Below are 19,778 nucleotides of genomic sequence, written 5' to 3' on the forward strand. Positions count from 1 at the left end.
AAAAATTACAGATAAGCCATTATATATGGGATTGTGAAAATAGGAAATGTGGGTTTCATTTGTTCCCTCTTCTGCATGGTTCATTACAAGGACTTGACTTCATTCACGTGGGTGAATAGGGAGTATACAGTTGTTCTTTTCAGTCTCCTGCAAGAGATTAACAATCAGTGCGTGTGAGACTATGTAAGTATGTAATTGGCACTATGTCTGCCAATAGTGAGGTGCTTAAGCAAACGTAAAGGACTTACTTTCAAGTATCTGTTCCAATTAATTTTCATTTATCATGGATGGATTGGTTTCAACATGAAAGACTGAAGCAGTCAAGTCAGTAGCTAAGATGTGCAAGACCAGGATTCAGATCTGCGCAGAGCCAAGCAGGGAGGAAAACGAGCCATGGCTGCAAAGAGAGAACGCATGTCTGCTGCTGGCTGACTACGGGATTCACCCGAGAAATGTGAAACCCCAGCTCAATTCTTGGCTGCTTGATTTCAGACTTTTCTTCCACAGTTGAAGTGAGAATGTGATTACTGGCTCCAAGTCAAGGGCTGGGTATTTGTTTGCTTAACCTCACAATTTTTTTCAGGATATTTGGAACTTCAGCTTGGTCTATGTGACAAAGCTTGTTAGGTGTGAAGGAGGAGGCATCTACCCAATTCCAGAATATAATCTCACTGGAACATAGGGCAGCAGCTAAGCAGTGTTTGAAAGATGGAAGCGGATGCTTAAGGAGATGGATGGATCTCAAGCGGTTTTGAGGATCATATTCTTTTCAGAGAAAGTGCTTTGCTGTTGAGTCACTTCTTAGCTGTATTCAGAGCTTTGACAGGCTGACAGCTTCTGGTTCTCCCCGGCTATAGTGAGTCTATGTAGCACCAGGGTGCTGGTGGGCGGAAGGAGGAAAAGGGAAGAAAACGAGGACAGAGTGCAAAATCCCTCACAGAGTCTATAACTCGGGAAGGTTAGCACACTTTGTATTTTAGGATTGGAGGGAGATTCCTGTTGAAAATAGGTTCCTAATTTCTCTACCATTTTTCACAGTAGAGACCAATGGAACTTCTTTAGAATTCTGCTCCTGAAATTAATAGGAAATAAAATTAGGTCGATATCCTAAAAAGTTTGAAATGCTGTACAAATATTGATATTTGTGCTGTGCTGGATATTTGTTGGTTACAGTATTCTTTCCCTTATTTGTTATTTTGAGTGTCCAAGTGAAGATGTAAAGATCAGATTTTTCTGAAAAAAACAGAATATTATTCTTAAAATGGTTGGTTTGATTCCTACGGGTAACTTACAAAGTAAGGTGTATAAGCAAGAATATCAGAATCTGGTACTGACTTATCAAAAAGTGAAGATGTATGGGAGCATACTCATTTTCATTCTTTTCTTTAGATCTAATATTTCTAGATTTCAATATCTGACCATAAATCATATTTGAGACTTAATGATATTCTGCAGTGATACAAAATTAATTATTATTTACTAAACATACCTGTATAGATGGCATGAAGTATCTGTTGGCCTGATCACATTTTATTAGTATTGAAAAACTGAATTTATTTGTTTCTTTATTTTGTGTTTTCAGGTAGAGATTGAAAAGCTGGACTATCGTTACTATCTGCCTTTGTTTTTTGATGGGCTTTGTGAAATGACATTTCCATATGAGTTTTTTGCTCGTCAAGGAATCCATGACATGCTGGAACATGGTGGAAACAAGATTCTTCCTGTCATTCCTGACCTCATTATCCCAATAAAAAGTAGGTGAACGTGTGGGGAAAAAAAATGCCTGAAATTACATTTACATAGCATAGATTTTTGGCAAGTTGCTAATCAATAACAAAACATGGCAAGCTGCACATTTCGTGGGCATTATTGCAAACAGGAGTAAGTTGTAAGGTAGAAGGCCAGAAGGCTTATGCCTTCAATCACCTGGTATGTGCAGTAATCCCGAAGAACAGACTGCCTGGTTGGTGTTTTTCTTATTACAGTGTAGCTATTGGTCTTTGGAAATGTGAAGGGACATTTTCTTAGCTGATTTTGTATATTTATTACATAAATCCATTACTGTATAAACCAGTTAATCTGAAATGACAGGGGAAATCAATAGATGAAACTTACTGAATTATGTTTCTTTTTATCTGTTTGTTTATCCTACAGTTGTCATATTTATTTACTAAGTATCATTTCTATCATCATTCTCATTACTTTGCATATACAACTATCTATCTAAATTGGGAGTTCTGCCTTAATGTTGTGTGTAAAAATTTGGCATTTAAAAAAATATTAATTTTGAAGTTTTGTATATTCAAACATAGCTTTTTGTAGAAAAATTATGTGAAGGGTAATAAATTATTTTAATACAAGTCTTATACCACTAAAACTCCAAGCGTAATACCACTAAAACTAAAACTTCTTTTCTTGAAACACCTAGTCTTTCAGATACATTGTTTTGTCCTTTCCTGTTTCTTTAACTCGGTGCCTTGAGGAGATGTTATTCTGAACCATCATCCTTCTTCAGTTGGGCATTATGATTTTTAAGTCTGATGCTACCGCTATACTAATAGATGCTTATATTTGTTAAGCTTGCCTTCTGTTTTATCGTGGCCAGTAATGGTATTATTGGTGTCCTTTGTCCTGTTTCCTTGAGATGATTCAGTTTCCATGCTGATACGGAACAAAACAGAGTCATTGTATTTGTGATACAGAATGAACAGAGTCAAATACAGTTTTGGAAAAGGGGAAAGGGAATGTAGTTTGGAGCCTGATAATACTGAAATAATAGTGTTGGAAGGGTCAGAATGGTGTTTTTTCATTTGATTTGTTCTCCATTTAAAAAGATTAATTATAGATGTTGTTATCTCTATCTTACTGTATGTTTTGAAAAAGAAGAAATACATAATATTCAAAATGGTTACTCTGGAAGTGACATTTGCGAAAGGTTATGGAAACAGTTTTACAGTTTTCTCTCTCTAAAAGGGAAACACGTAAAGAGAGGAATTATGTGATTTCTTTAAATCTGTATTTCCAACACCACCCAAATATATTTATAGTAGTATCAATTTTATTGAAAGCTGAAATTGTTTCTTCAGAAAAGACTGCAAGTTTATGACAGAAGCTACTCAGGTAGGATTTAAAAGTCTTGCTGAGACCAGAATCTAGCTTAGAACAATTACCTGGAAGCTTTAGCTGTTACTCAGCATTGGAAAGAGACTGCTAGGTAAGGGTATTTGTACGGATTTTAAATCAAGTCATAATTTATGATGCTGGAACACATTCAGGAATCTGCTGACTAAATTTAGTTGTTGGTTCTGCTTTATTTTATTGTACAGTGCTTATTTTTTTATCTAAATAAAGCTTTTGTATCAGCTTTGATGTATGAGGAGTGTAGGTATTATCAATGATAAAGGCTTCTTCCTAATTAAAGCCATCTAAATATTAAAAAAAGACACCGCCATCTCAAGGAATCTGAAAGTGTGTACTTCTAGGAGTTTTAAAATTTGCTATGGCTGTGTAATATAGCAGTGTAGTCAGAGCTATACATTTCCGTGACTCGGCTGTATCCACAATAAACTCAGCTATGTTTTACACATATTACTGTCTCTGAAGTGTCCCAAGGGGTGAGTTATAGCTGATTAACCAGCCTTCTTCTAGACCACTACCATATTTCTACTGTGAAAGAGCGAATCAATTGATTGTTAGGCAAGGTAATATATATGATGGAGGGGAAAGGGATAAAGGAAAGACAGAAAAATAACTCTACAGATAGAATGCTCTTAAAAGTGGTTTTCTCTCCTGGATGTTCATCAAAGGAAAATATTAGTAAAGAGCTGCTCTCTAAAAACATTTTAAGTTAAATATTAGAATTCTGCATGACGTTTTAATGGTTTATGGAGAAATCTATCCTCTACCTGTGCTTGCTTAAAGCTCACAGTTTTTGAAGATCATTAAAGATGAAAATTATAATATTTAATGAATCTGTGGGTTACTGTAAGGCCAAATCCTTTGAACAAATTTTCTTCTGGTTTTGCAAACAGGCAATGACTAACAAAAGGCAGATAATTGAAATTAACAGGTCCAATTTCTCTCGAGAAATACCTGAAATGTGATTAAAATAATACGGAAGAATGCTATTTAGTTGAAAAATAATTGCTTATTTTTGTTTGTCACATTGAAGCGCACTCTTCTTTTTTTGGAAATTCAGAGGAAGAAAAAAATCTCAGGTTGAAGGCATTGATTTTTTAAAGAGAAAAATGTTCAAAATATATTTTGATTTCTCAAAATAAAAATTTAAAATATATTGTACCTTGTTGTGCCAAAACGTGATAAAATAGTTTATAAATATAGTCATTGCGTGGCATAAAACCCAGGAAAAACAGGTTACCTGTATATGTCAAACTTGTAAGGAATCCAACTAAAATTAAAAATTGCAAAATCAGAAAATGTGAGCACTTTAAGGTGTTAAGACTTTTTACTCCCTTTCACAGAAGCTGTAGGCAAACCCATTGTCTGAGTTATTTAAACTAGAGCAATGACTTATAAATTGAGATATGTGGCAAATGTACTTTGTAGAGCTATTTTGAAAGTTCTGATGCACAACACCCAGCAGAATATCTTCTTTACCAGAAAGACCTGTATTTTTATTTTTGTGTGGCAGACAAGCAAAGAGGTAGAAGGAGGCTAATTTTGCCCCACATCACGAGATGCGTTGGCGGCAGAGAGCAGCACAGACCCCAGACACACAGCCCTGCAGCAGCAAGCAAAGCTGCCTGCTGGTCCCATGGGAGTTCCTTGGTTTTAGGCACAGAGGGATCTGTCTGGCCCCACCATCTCTTTCAATAATGCGCTGGTGTATCTTAAAACTCACTTGTGGCCTGCCAGGACCTATAGCCAGCCAAGAGTAGTCAGCAAGAGGAGTGTGAGGGTGAGAGATGACTGTTGTGCCATGTGCTTGTCAATGGAAAACTTCTGTTCTTAATTCTGTGTGGTCATTATGGGAAGGTAAAAGTCCTTTTGATACTCATTTTTTGAGCAAATTATTGCTTTTAATTTTACATTTGTCATAACAAATGCCAGATCAGAAAAGCCCCAAGTTCTCCCGCTTGCTTTCATTAGTCTCCTGGAACGCTGAGATTCGATGTGAGACACCCATGCCGAGATGGACACTGAGGGGGCAGGAAGGTTCCACACTTTTCCCTGATATTTCTATGAGTACCATCAGGGACATCCAGCACAGAGTGTGGAAGCACCTCCTCCCCTTCCCAAGGCAGCGAGCGTACTACCATTTTCAGTTTCTTTGCTGGCAGCGTAGTTGTAGGAGTTCCCGACCCCTTCACACACAAAGTGACCAGTCTTTCTAGCTCCCAGACTCCGGTTCATCGCCACTGACTTTTGCTAATGCAATTTTTTGTGGAGCAACTCTGTGAATCTCACTTGTAAATGGATTAAAAAAATAAAAACAACAAAACAACCACCAAACCTAAAATAAAACCAAAATATTTTCCGAGCGGTGTTACTTTTAAACTCAGATATCTCATTTCAGTGTCTAGTTTATAGCTGCACTGTCACAAATGAAGGAACAGTACGCAACAGCACGGAAGCTGCAGTAAGTGAGTAGAGATGATCAGTAGGAACATCCTGAGATAGCTTTGCTAATGAAGAAAACAATGTGAAATTAAACAATTAAGCATCACCCACTTGCCAGCATCTTTTCTGTGCTGTGAATCCTAAAATGGACACTTATGCAAGCTGAACTTGCCAATAAAGCTCACATCTTTGCACTTGAGTTGTAACTTAGCTGAGAGTATTGTTTCTACACAAGTTGCAGTCAGCAGACCAGCACTTCTGACCGAGTCCAAAAAGAATAATCTCCATCCTAAGGAACACTGAAGTTTTCCTTTCTGAGACTTCTTCCACACTGTTAAAAATCCCTTCTGTCACGTAGCGGATCAAAGATACCTTATACTTGGTTGAAAATGTTTCATTAAGGGAGACAGATATTTTGCGAGTCGGATACACAGAAATGCACAGAGCAGTCATCCCTCAGTGTCATCTAGACAATCTTTTTAATGTTTAATAAATTTCTAAATTAAACTGATTTCTGTTTCCTTATGGTCCACATTCTATTTGCAAGTAAAATGTGGATTCTTGTAATGTAAGTTGATTTCTGTCATGTACAGAAAGTAAATTAAGCCTTTAATACAATTGTTATCTTCCTCCTGACTGACCATTGCTCCTGAGAACCAGTTCTGGCTGTTAAGGTCATAGACTGAAATTTAACTCTAAACAAACTTGTTTTTATAGACTTAAAATCCTTTCAAAGAAAGCAAAGGTTTCTGATTAAAAAAAAAAGAAAATCTTGATTCTTAAATACAAAAGCATTGCTCCCCTGTAGGATTCATCAACCAGTACAAGTGATTGCAATTAGAAGATTTGTGTTAGATTCTTCCGCTCAAAACCGGTCAGTTCAGGTAGTTTCCAAGGGTGTAGAAACTAGATTCTTTATTAATGCTCTTTACTCCTTTCTGTGAGGAGAAACTGTGTTTCTCATTCAATAAAGATAAATCTCATCTATGTTTGGAAAGTGAAATCTGCAATTAGCATCTCTCACTTTTGAAGCTGGACTTCAAGCTATTCTCTCCTGAAATTGTTAATTTATTAGTATCTAACATTTATTATTGCCGAATTTCATTTGCCATTTTATCATGAAGTCATTCTGTACTGTAAAGTCCTTCTGCAGTTCTCCCTTGCCTTTGGCATGTGGAATACACTTGGTGTTGTCAGAAAACTTTGTTATTCAATAGTAAACATCTCTTCCAAATGACCTCTGAATCTACTGAAAAACATGAACTTCAGCTCAGATTCCTTCAAGGCTCTACTAGTGATGCTCCTTCTCTGTGGCCATTTATTGTTGCCCTCGTTTCCTATCTCTAAACAATTATTTATTTGTATGGAAACCACGGCAGTTAGGCATTTCAAAAGCCTTCAGTAAGGGGCCTTACCAAATACCTTTCAGAAGTTTAAGTGTAGTATCAGGCCTTTGCTGTCCACATTTTTCCGCTTCAAGGACCTACAATACGTTTAGAACACTGTATTAATTTCTGCAGTACAGATGCCAGTATTACCGGTCTTTGATTCCCCAGATCTTTCCTGAAATCTTTTTAAAAATTGGTCTCGCATGTGATTGATGGATAGGAAAGCTGTTTTCATTGAGAGGGTGGCTACTCAGTGCAGTCTGGTAGCTTGAGGCAGCACAGGAGGTGGAGTGTACATCCAGGAACGGACTGACACTCTGGGAACAGACACAGCCACTGTGAAGGTTCTGGGGGCTCTATTCTCAGTGTGTTCTTTGTACTAGCTAATTAAACAGGGCCTGCAAATATTAATAGAATTCATGTTTTATAGGTGCTGATCTAGTAAAACACTACAATTACAAGCACAACTAAAGCCGAAAAAAAGCCCCTGACTTTCTCTTCAGTATTCTGCTAGATCATGTTTCCTGCGAGTATCAACCATTCAGTTACGGATTTTAGCCTTTTCTGCACCTTGGGCTTTGGCTTTACAGGACAAAGTCTGTGATGACAAAAATGGCCTGTGGTTTTCATGCCTTGTCCCCTGTTCCTCCTTCCCATCACCTCACTGCAGCGCATCCCTCCTTCAGTTCTACTGGAAGAAATATCTGTACACCTATGTTGTAAATTGGATCAGGTTCTTACCTGACTTTTAAAAAGTACAGAACACAAGGCTGGTGCTCTGGTTTTTGTTCCCTGCTGATTGAGACACTGTGTTTTGTAACAGCCTTCATTACTGGTCGGTAAAATTAGCATAACACTTCTATTCTGTCAGTTCAGGTCGTTAGGTATTGTGCATTTTCAAAGTCTGGGACAAAACTCTCTGTGAGAGAAGTATGCGTCAGTTAATCACTTGCGTTTTGAGAGCACTTCAGGTTAGCAGTTCTTTAAACGGGATTCCGTGAATTTAACAAAAGCAGCTCTTGATCAGCAAGATGAAGTAGAACGCACCCGTCCAGGCACCTTTATCCTGAATGCTTGTTGCCCTGCAGGAGACCTGCTCGAAGGATGTGCTTCTGCTTCAGGCACAGAATTTCTAAAACAGGTGCCTCGTTTGCCTAGTGCGGGCGGGGAGGGGGGGAGATAGGAATGCAGACGGAATTGGTTTTAATCTTTGGTTGTGAGACCTAAACGGAAATGGAAACTGTCAGTGCATTTCTAATCCTAGATTGACAGGTGTATTTGAAAAGGGGGTTGAATACAATTAAAGGCCAGTGCAAATTAAAGAGAATTAAATTATTAACATAACTTTAAATAGAACTACCAAAATCTAAACTTTAATATTTAGAGAAGAGATAGAAGTTTGGGGGATGTGATTTGATTCTGTAAAGTTTAGGCTATCAATGTGCTGTCTAGGGAAGAACATTCTGATTTGATCTCTTTTGTGAAAACATGTTGTGTCACGGAGCAGATCTACTGTATACTGGAAGAAATGCTGTCATGTTTCCTGGCTTATAAAATGTATCAGTCCCAAGGATGAGAACTGTGGCTTCTATTATAGGCAAGATCTAAGACTGAGAGAGGATTTTCCAAACTGCCACATAAAAATAAAACATAAAAAAAATATCAACTTACGTAGCTTCTAGGTCTTTTTCTTTGAGCTGTTTGAAGTGTTACTCGAAGAAAAGACTTGAATGTTTTAAAGTAACTGTTTCTGTTGCTTCATTTGTAAGCTGCTTCTGTCTAAATGGATAAGCAGACAAGTGGCATGTATCTTAAGAAAAGTTGCTACTCTTAAGGGAAATAAAAGAAAATTCTAAATTTACATCAATTGCCAATAAAATTTAATGAAAAAAAATTCACTGAATCTGTCAATGAATTGGTATTGTGTATCAGCTCACTGCTCACAAGCTTTAATAAACAGCACTGTGAAAAACCTCCAGCCTAAAAATGTTCAGGGTTTCAAATATGCTTTCAAATTTCATAATTACCTATTTCTGTGGCTTTGAGTGGTAGAAACACAGAGCTGACTCACATAATGAGCTTTTACACCAGATATTTAACCTACTAATATTTTTAAAATCTCTTTTATTTAAGAAAGTTATGATGAACTTCAGAAAATACTTGTTTGGGAAAACCGTAGCAGTACAAAATGTGTTTGAAGTAAATACTTCACTATATATTTGCATTGAGCAATTATTTGAGCTGGAGGATCTCCTGGAAAAGTGTGTATCCTCATCAGAAGCACAATTGTCAACTTTATATACCATTAAAGGAGAAAATATCGGAACTACCAAGCAACAGAGTCGATTTACTGGGTTGGCTTTTTTTTCAAAGTTGCTGCTTAAGCGAGTTGTACAGTGCATGGCAAGTAGACTTGATGACCAAAAGGGAAATACTAGCATTGAGGAAGGGAAGTCCCTTTAGGGAGTGGAAAGGTATCTTGAACTGAGAAGCAAGCTGGTCATTCACTTTGTTTTTATTGTGAAAATCCACATCTTACTGCAAACCTCTAGGTCAAGAAGCAACAGCCTAGCATGCTCTCAGATTGGAATACTTCGGATGTTAAGCATGTTTCCTTCTTTAGGGACATGTAGCTGTACTGTACAAAGAGTTTTTAATGGTCTGCTTTATTCCTGTGTAAGAATACTAGTACTTTCTTCCGTTTCTGCAAACCTCCGTGTATCACTGACATTTTCCAAAATGTTGAAATGTATTTATTTCACATACTGAATTAAATTTTTCTTCCTTTGATTCGTGTGGGAGAATGGTCTGCAGTGATGGCGGTACACAGACAATAATTACCAGATTTTTAAAATATAAGCATATGTTTGAAATTTATGTATCCTTGGGGCAGGGACTGTCTCTAATTAAATGTTTATACAGTGCCTAATGTAATCAAGCCAGGAGCTGGTTGACTGCTATGCATGCCACAGTCCAAATATTTAATAATAACAACAGTTCTGCAGTCAATTTGATCTTACTTTTGATATTTACAAGTGTTTTCCTAACACACACTGCAGATTTCTGCAATTTGAAGGGCTTCAGGCTGAAATTCTGCAGTCTGTTTGCTTCCACCACATCCATCACTTTAGCACTCAAAATCGTGATCCAAATCCTGTCTTTTGTTTTGTGTGTCAGTGGAGGACGGGATGCCCCTGGCTTGAGGGAGGTGGGACAAGTCTCCAGCTGATTTCCTAGCACGCGGGTGAAACAAGTGGCAGCACTATGGTTTAAAGTTCCAGCAAGCACCCCGACAGCACAGCTCAGATGCAGAAGGCTGGCATGGCAGGTTCTGTGGTGGGCTGGTCTTTGGACACGTTCTTCTGGATTCAGTGTGTGCTCAGTTTGCTGCATGCGTCGGAACACCTTCTCAGGCATGAGGCATAGTTCACACTCTTGACTTTAATAAGGAATTAATCTTTACCAGGACAGTCTTGGCTTCCACTCAGAACAGGGTTGTTTTTTTACAAGGCAGAACTCTGAGAACAGGAAACTCTGAAACTCTTTGGGAGCCACCATCTGCAGAAAAAAGTTCTTCCTAGGGGTGGTTGGACAGCCATTTCCACTTACATGACACCCTCTGCACGCCTAAAAATAAGGTCTCTCATCCTCTAGGACAGCTTCTACAGTTGGGAAGAACAATTCCTGCGAGTGGCTACAATTTTTTGATTAAGAAGTGTGATTTCTGTCATTAATTTTTACTTCCCTTAAGTTAATTATTAGTGTTTGTATGAATCATTAATTTTATTCATTTTATTCATGTTTATATGAATTCTTTCATAGAAATGAATACAGATATTTATTTACTTTTGTATGAATAAGTAACAATTATTGTACTGAAAATTAGAAGTATTAACTGTAGTTTCCCTTTTAGTTCGGTTAGCTGCTGTTTCTGTGTATGACAATTGAGTCATGACTAAACTCACATGTTGGAACCCCAGAGCTTCCTCTTCCAGTTACTCCTCTAAGTAAATGAATAATGCCTGTTCCTCTGTAAGAGAATATTTTAATGCCTGGTATTTGGACCTAACCTTTAAAGTTGTATCTGGGGATCTGTCTTTGCTAAAGCAGCCGTAGAACATCTACCCGTGAAAGCACAATTCGGAATAGCCAGCCTCTTTGCTGGAGCTTAGTGTGAGCATGCTGCAGCGATGGACCTCCTGCCCACACACTGATGTGCTCTGGGACAACGTGAAATTAGGTGTAGCCTGGTGACTGCAGTAGGGACTGGCAAAGAAGTATGGCGTTCAGTCTGTGTTTTCATTGAGCAGTGCTCCTTTAGCTTGGAACCGCCCTGTGATGCGCGGCAGCACCTTTGCCCCTCGCGCCCTCTGGCCCTGTTGCTCAGCAGCAGCTGTAGTGGGCTGCTGCTGCTCGGAAGCCGGCAGAGGCGTGAGGGGAAGGTGCTTACCAGCTGATTTTCCAGAGTTGTCTCTGCACACTCACACAGCCAGTTCGCCTTGCCCTTCCTTCGGCGCTGGAGCTCGGGTTTTTAACGCTCGGCAGGCAGGCGATAAGAAGCAGCAGCGGGTGGGGTGCAGTACATTTGCTAAAAGAGATGGAAAAACTGACACCACTCCTGTGTGAGAATACTGCTTCATTCCCTACGGAATGGCATTCCTTGCACCCGCAACTGGGTGCCAGAAATACCGAATCCTGTCACTTCCGTGGGAAGAGGCAATTCTTCAAGAAGTTGTTAGTAACTCCTCTTCAAATTTCGGTGTGTTCTTTACTATATTTTTTTCCAAGCGCTTATACTTACGTTATGTTATTCTGAATCACATATTTGTATACTCCTGTGGTTATAACATTCAGCATTGAATATGAGTTCATCTTTTACAGTTCTGGCTTTCCTGGTGCAATGATGTAAACTTCTATGTAAATGTGCAGAACACAGGAGAATTAGGCCAATACATAATAGCGGACCAAATTTGACAACTGCTTCCAGCTGCATAATTTCAGAGGAGGTTTTATAACTACAGGGATTTTGCAAGGGGAAAAAAATATTTCAAGCATGAGCAATTTTTAATTACAAAAGAGAATGCAAAGAACTTGATTTTAGTAAAATTAAAAGAGAAGAGAAACAAAAGATATTTATGAAATGTCTTAGTGTCGTAAGATTAGAGGCATGACACTGAAAGCTAAGAGAAAAACCTAAGTAGGGAAGACAAAATCTTTTTTTTTTCCTAGAATGTTTGTCTTTTAAAAAAAGACTACAAGGGGTTTTTGTGGGGTTTTTTTCCTAGAAACATTTGCTTCATTGTACTGATTCTCAGAATAGTAGGAATTGTTGGTTGAATGAATAAAATGATCGTTAAATAAATGAGTACAAACATACAAACACTAATTGTTGCACTAGAATGTATCTGTTGTCAACCTTTGCAGGTTGCCTTGCAGTTGTACGGTTCCATTGGCCCCAAATGGTACTTACTGAACATTTAGTTTTTATTTGTTTGGACCATGCCAGTGTTACACAGGCAGCATGAGGGAATAATGAGCTGCATTCTTTGGGTTACTGAAGAGTCAGCACAAATTGTGGGAACAAAAAACAATCAGACAAGGCAGTGTTTTATAACATCAGGACTGCAATCCATCTTTGGGATCTTTCAAAGCTGGGCTAATAAAGGCCCACTTACAATCCCCAGCAGAGTACAGTTTAATTAAATTTGTCCATTAGAGGACTCCTCCCCCTCCCTCTGCATTTCAGAAATTAATTCTGCTTTCTGCCTGTTGTTCTTCCTACACCACAGATGCGCTGAACCTTCGTAACCGGCAGGTCATGTGCGTCACGCTGAAAGTCCTCCAGCACCTGGTGGTGTCCGCTGACATGGTGGGGGAGGCCTTGGTGCCCTATTATCGGCATATCCTCCCAGTCCTAAACATCTTTAAGAATATGAATGGTGAGTTATCCTAACAGACGCTGTGTCTTTCAACTCCTGAGGTAAAAAGGGGCTTGAGGCAGGGTTAATTAGCAACGTAGTTAAGATTTATTACTGTATATAAACTCAAATCCATGTGGAGCTCTAAATAATGTAAACCCCCTCTCTTACTATTCCCTAAGGATGCACTGAAATTAACAACTTCATTTATTACTCCTTGCACGTACAGTTTATTTAACGCAATACAGAAGCACTGAAGCAGTTCTGTAATCTTCCAATAATTAAATTGTAAAGTTTTGTAACAGTCTTTTGAATACATTAATAAATTGCAAAGGTTTTTCCTCCTTCCAACACATTAGTTCAGTTCAGCCTTTTTATTGCCTTCTGTGCTCTTCACAAGCAATTCACTACTAGCAGCAGGCTTAGGAAAGAATAAAAATAAAAGTAGCAATCAAACTAATTAATTTGAGAGTCAAGAGAACTTCTTGTTGTAGAAAAATTTCAAGTTACATAACGTCTAGAAAAACAGTGTAGTTTGAAGTTATTACTGCTCCCTTAGCAGGTTTTATTATAGAGAGATTTAGAACTGATTTATATCTACAATTGCCTATGTTGTTTTCTTTGCAGTTCAAACCCCTATTGCCAGTTTTAGTCTTTAACAACAGGTACTGTGAGTACCGTATACTGTGAATGCATTTACACCACAGTCACCAGCGGAAATCAACAGCATGTAGCTTGCTTTTGCCAAACCAATCTTTAAAATATTTTTCTGCAATAGTATCTGTACTCATCTGTTCAGTTATCTGCCAAGTCACTGACTGACATGCAGCCATATAGATCAAAAGAAGTTAACTCCTCACAATCTTGCAAAAGAGGTTTTTCATGAAATTCATGGCATTCTAATAGGAATTCTAACAGGACTGCTTTCTATGATACTTTCTGTTTGCATTACTACAGAATGCATTACCTTACACTCACTCTTTAGTGAGTATAGGATTCACTTCAGATTGAAAAATGCCTGTCCAAAGACTGACTTGGAGACTCAAATGAGATTTAGTTTTTAGATCTCTTGAAATAAATACATGTCTGTGACTGTTTTACTTAGAGAGAAACTTGCAGTAACATGTGGAATTCCACAAATGCAACATGGTTCAGATGACAACTGTGGCTTTTTAGAAATTGTGGGATGGTAGGTTATGAATAAAATCCGTAGGTTGAACTTAAGTAGTTTCAGCAGGGTTCCTTATGAAGTAGAAGATACCCTCTTAATGGACCCAATTTCAATATCTGGCACAAAACAAGACTGTAAAAAGAAGGACTCTCATTGATTAATGAATATGCAATACATGCTTTTTTCTAAATTCCAGCCTGAAGTAGCCCATAAATTCTGTTGAGTAGGCTTTTCTGCAGTGATTTCAGATCAATAGTAGAGAAAGCTCATGTGTAACCAGGTACATAGCTTAATAAGGCATTAAACACTTTCTAAATATACCCTAAGTTTTGATTATATAGTGAGGAAAATAAAACATATTTTCAACATATTTGTGTGACATCTGTGCTATGTAAATTTGTGCCTATATCAAACTTAAGTAAATTTTGATATTCTCATTTAAAAACTAAAAAACAGAAAGAAATGAGAAGTAAAAGTTCAAAATTAATACATTTTATTAAAGCGTTACTTTTTTAGGAATAAAAGTTTTGCATGCCAGCAGTGAAATGGATACTATTTGCAAGGCCTACCATAGGAAACTGTTCAACTTATTCAGTACTTGCATGCGGGTGACAGGGAAAGATTCTTCCTCTGTCTCCCCCTGCCTCAAAAGCTTATATTTCTTTCTTCTTTCACTGATGGTTGACAGAAAATGTATGCTCCCTTCCTTCTCCTTGCTATTTCCCGTATGCTTAATAGGCAACTGAGGTGCAGATCTTTGCTCATAGGTGTAAGGGAGATGTAGAGGCTGATCCAGGCTGCTTTCTCCTCTGCTTGTTCATACAGTGGACTGAGGGAGTGTACGCTTTTCTTCCTTATGTATAGCGTGAGACAGGAGGAACTGTGGTACATCTTCCCAGAGTTGTGTGAGTTGCAGTCTACTAACTGTGACACCATGGAACTTTGTCCAGAATTAAGATAGCTGGAAAGAGCCATGTTTAAGTCAGTGCCACCTTGCTAGATCAACATCTATCTGCTAAAATGGATTTTTTCCTAAATTCAGCATCTGTGAATACCACTCTCACAGTGAACAAGCTTACAGTCAAGAGAACATTTTTTAAAAAAAGTGTTAATAAAACATTAAGGTCAGCTTACCTTAAGGTCAAGTTACCTGGTGACCAGTTCAGAACTAACTAACCAAAGTGATTCTTCATGTGTGATGTGAAGCTCTGGAACTTCTAACCCCAAATTCTTTGGATACCAAAAGTTTGTATTCGTTCCATGGGGGCTCAAAAATGTCATAAAAATAATGTATTGCTTGTTTAGTAAAACACATGGATCACCTCTGGCTCACAGCATTCCTAAAATACAAGATGGTGGAAGCTGAGAAAGTACTACGTGAAGTACCATAAATGCTTGTCCTACATTCACACTGCTTCGTCATCTCCTTTTGAGAGATGCTTCTGGACTAGACAGGCATTTGCTGTTGTCTAAAACATCCATCCCTGTGTTCTTCCTCTGCTGGTCCCCAGCAGATTTGGAGAAAATACTCCATTCCCATGGAGTTTAAAAATGTCTTCGAATATAGGTTCCTCAGAAATTTTATTCATACTACACACCTTTGATTTGTATGAATCATGATTCACCTCACAGTGTTAGACAGGCTTATAAGTAAAGCAGTAAAGAACCTGCCTTGGTAAGATCTTAAGGGGAGGATATCAGAAACAGGTAATTAGTAAAACAAATATAGAATATAGTCTTAACTTCAGCTTGTCACACGCTCTTGAGTTATTCTTCAGCCAACAAAACTGGTAAATCGTTGTTCAAAGTTCCCGGTGTTACCTGAGCTCAGAATATAATAATAGTTTGAGTAGCTCTCTGTTCGGTCTCACGTAAGCCTAAGCAATTCTTTCCAAATTCCCATCTGTGTCCCAGCACTGAGGCCACAGCTTCACCGTCAGCAGCAGTGTTGGTGTGTTGCCCCTGCTGTCAAGGGGGTTCTGTGATAAAGAAGTGGGTAGCCTTGATGGCTCTCCCTGTAGGCAGCCATTTCTGCGCCTGGCTGTGAATGCCACCGCGGACTAGCCAGGAAGGCTCGGAACTGTGTAAATGCTCTTTTCTGGGATCTGCTGTCTTTGGCACTTCAAGGTGATATCTCCTTGCTGCAATTCAGCCTGCTGGCAAACTGCTGCTTACCCAGTCTCAAGTGTTCCTTTGTGCAAAGTTTTTAATGCATTCTTTTAATAGTGTACAGAATATTGATTATTCACATAAACACAGTTTCTCGTATGTTTCTTTGCTTTTCCATTTCCACTTTTTTTCGCTTACATCTGTTACCTCCAGGTCACCCTGTCCTTATTTTGTAAACATAGCCCTTTTTATAATTAACGGGTTCTGATACTGATGTCTTTTCCTATCTTCTGATGTCTCCCAAACATCCTTGTCTCTAAAAATCAGTGTCTTCATGATGATTATGTTGTCTTGATAACTGTATAATACCAGCGAAGCTGGTAAAGGACTAGTGACCTTTTGGGACAGAAGTTACTCTAGGTATTTAATTTTAAAATTTTAGCACCCATAGTAGAAACTTTCATGAAGCAATTTTTGGTCAATGCTTTACACAGTGTCTACTGATTACTTCTGCATAACACCTTTTAGTGAAGTACATTTTTCTTCTAGTTTCATATATCAAAGAAATAATTTTGATTTTGTTTTCTGAATTCTCTGCAATTTTATGGCAGTCTGTGAGAACACACAGTATAAGTGGAATTGCTGTTAACCAACGAGTTAAGGTATGCCAAATACATTTTATCATTAGAATTTGTGGGCCACAGAATAGACGTAGTTAAGGTAAGTGATTGCCAGGCATATGTTCTGTAATGTGGATCTCTGGAATTACAGAAATGGAGAAGGTATATTGGTTGGATATGGGCAAATTCTGCCATTTTCTATCCATTTGTATTCCTTACGTACAGGTGACTATAATATTGGTATCTTTTGTAAATTAACAAAAAGGGAGAGTATTTTGATGAAAAGTAAATTAAAAGTTTTAACTATTGAAAACTTCTAAAACATACTCACCCATCTGAGTTGTAAGATACAGGTACAAATAAATCAGTCTAACCTAAGTTACAAATGCCAGGGGAAAGATCCGAGCCTCCTAGGGCAGTCTGTCTGAAAGCCAGAGGAGAGAGCTCGATGAACTTCTGCAGAGTCTCAGGAGTGAGCAAGGGACTGTTTGGTGCACCAAGCGTATTCGGTGTGTCTGAATTTGTGCCCTCTCTGGAGCTCAAGGCCCTGACTTGCAGTAGACATTGCTTTCCACTTGGGTCCCCGAGTCTCTGTTGCAGAACACTGAGACATAAAAGAGCAAAGTTCTGTTGTCGGTGATGGTACCGCTGGTGTCTTTTTGTTGGTGGAGGCAGCGGGAGCATCCTCGCCAGCTGGCTGTGACGTGCTCTGGAAAAGGGTGGAAGCTGTCCGCCAGAGTCGTAAGGCTGGCAGGAGAGCAAGCAGAAGGGAACGGGATTTCATCCCAGGGACGGGGGGTGCTCCTGAGGTGTAGGAGCTGTGTGTCTAACCTCGGCAAACGGAGAGGCGACGAGCAGTCTCCAAGCAAGCTCCCCAGCGTATGGACTGTTGCGTAAATGTGCTGCTATATAATATAAGAAACAAAAAAAGTCATTATAATGCTTACTAAGTCTATTATGAACCCTGTAATGCCCCTGTAGTTTTCATGTAAATGTGTAAGTTAAATGTACTCTTATGAAACCCATTTCAATCTTGTGAAGAGGGGAAGAAAAATGCGTATAGTCTCAAATGCTAATACTCTTTTTTTCATCACAAAACCTTTTCTTTTTGGGTGTCTTATTTTCTAAGCTGCCTTTTATAAATCTGTGAGTTATCTGAGGTAATTACAATTTAAGAACAAATAGAGTAAATTTGTTCTTTTATGAAAACAGGCAGAAGATAAAAACAAAAGGAAAAAATGTGAGTCTTCAGAGCCTGGAATGTGCTATTAGGGTGTGTGTGTACCAGAATACAGTCTGAAATAGAAACCTGTTTATTAAAAAGATTAGACAGTTATGAATAGTAAATTTCTTTTGTTTAATTTACCTGACTGGTAAATGCAAATTTCACTGGTTTAGTTTAACAACTACTTTATACTGTCAAATCCAAGCAGTCTTAAAAGCTGTACTACATCAATTCATGTACACAAAAATATTTTCATGTCATCAATTTATATTATTCAGTAGTGATCAAGGGCAGCTTTGCAAATAAAGTAATGTAGAATAGAAGAAAACAAAATATTGTTGGGGTTTACAGGCCTCAGACAGAGCAGCATGGGGGAACACTGCCATGTGGAAGGTCCCTCTCCAGCATGGTAAATTCGTCTGAGACTGGTTTCAGTTGCTGTGAGGCAGAGTAGTAACAGGGCAGGCTGAAGCCCAGTTTTCTTTGGACTGCAATAAAAATGCTTTCACACTGTTAGGAACTTGAAGCTAACATAAACTTCTGACAGTCTCTACTTATCTAGTCAGTCCTTTAAAACCAAATTTGAGAGGTAGGACAGGGAATACCTGATGTAGCTGTATCGTAGCATTCCACAAAGTGTGAAGCCACAAAGCAGAGTTACACTGTGTGCTTTACACTACCTGAACTTCACTTGGGGAAAAAACGTTCTCTTGTCTGAAAGGTACTTCATGTGCTTTGGAGAACTCTGTTTTACAAAATACAACAGTACTGCATAGACTCTAAAGGAAGAAGCAGAACTGAAGTGTTGAGGTGCCGAAGCAAGAGACTGTGCCTACAGGTAAAACTGTTCCCTCGGTTGGAGCTGGAGTATTTGCTGACGTGCTTGTGTATACCAGAGGCAGCAATGCTCCTCAGAGTCGTCTGTGCTTATTAGTAAGAAGCAGCAATTATCCTTTAATGTGCCTGAGTATGGTCTAAAGAAAATCCCTTGCCCACAACATTTCAACTGTTTGCTCCTTCCGGGGGGAAATCCAAAAGTACTTTCACAAAGAATGACAATCCTGTTCTAAAATACTTTCCAGTTTGCCAAGTCTGCATTCAGAAATCGTGCTTCAGCTTAAAAAAAAAATGGATAGCTTGAAATCAGCTTTTCGAGAGTAATGCATTTGCGGTTCTCTTCATTTCTTCTTGGAACTTTGATTTCAGATTATTCTCAGGCAACTTTTCTCAGGGTTCCCCTGCTACTAACTAGATTAGATGCTTTGTCTTTCATCTTTTTTTATAACAAAATTGAGATTCCTACAAAAATAATTGATTCATGATTGAGATTTGGATGAAAACCACCAATGCCATAAGATTATCGACAATACATGTTAGTGTACTAGTTCTATCAGAGCAGTAACATAAACTGTGTACTCAATGCAGTTTTCAAATTGTTCTTATACTTAATTGTGATACTTATTCTTCGTATTCCTATGCATATTTTGCAAGCTTTTTCATTATTTCCAAGCTTTCTTTCAATTCCATTTTCTGAAATCAGTTCTGAATCAATTCTGAAATTTAAAAAGAAAGATCTTGAAATGGCTTTAAGGATACACAATTCATAAGAGTAACACCACCATGACACAGATCTGAGTGAGTAAATAGTTTTGATACATTTTCTGTTTTTTGATATACACCTTCAGAACAAGATTCATCAACATTTAGTGAAAAATATTGTGGTTTTTCCAAAATAGAGTCTCTTGTGCCTGTAAAGCACCTTTTCAA

General features: G+C 38.3%; 1 protein-coding gene across 3 annotated transcripts in view; it reads left to right on the forward strand.

The window, feature by feature from the left end:
- PACRG (parkin coregulated) overlaps positions 1-19,778 on the forward strand; it is a 231,626-nt gene that overhangs the window by 126,598 nt on the left and 85,250 nt on the right. For 2 of the 3 annotated variants that reach the window (XM_075445348.1, XM_075445357.1), the window contains exons 4-5: positions 1,583-1,754; positions 12,758-12,907. In XM_075445348.1, the coding sequence (XP_075301463.1) occupies positions 1,583-1,754; positions 12,758-12,907 (322 nt within the window). The remainder of the gene's footprint in view (positions 1-1,582; positions 1,755-12,757; positions 12,908-19,778) is intronic. The other variant, XM_075445362.1, reaches the window with a different exon arrangement.

The sequence above is a fragment of the Opisthocomus hoazin genome, chromosome 2 (genome assembly GCF_030867145.1).
Source record: "Opisthocomus hoazin isolate bOpiHoa1 chromosome 2, bOpiHoa1.hap1, whole genome shotgun sequence".
NCBI classification, from domain to species: Eukaryota; Metazoa; Chordata; class Aves; order Opisthocomiformes; family Opisthocomidae; genus Opisthocomus; species Opisthocomus hoazin.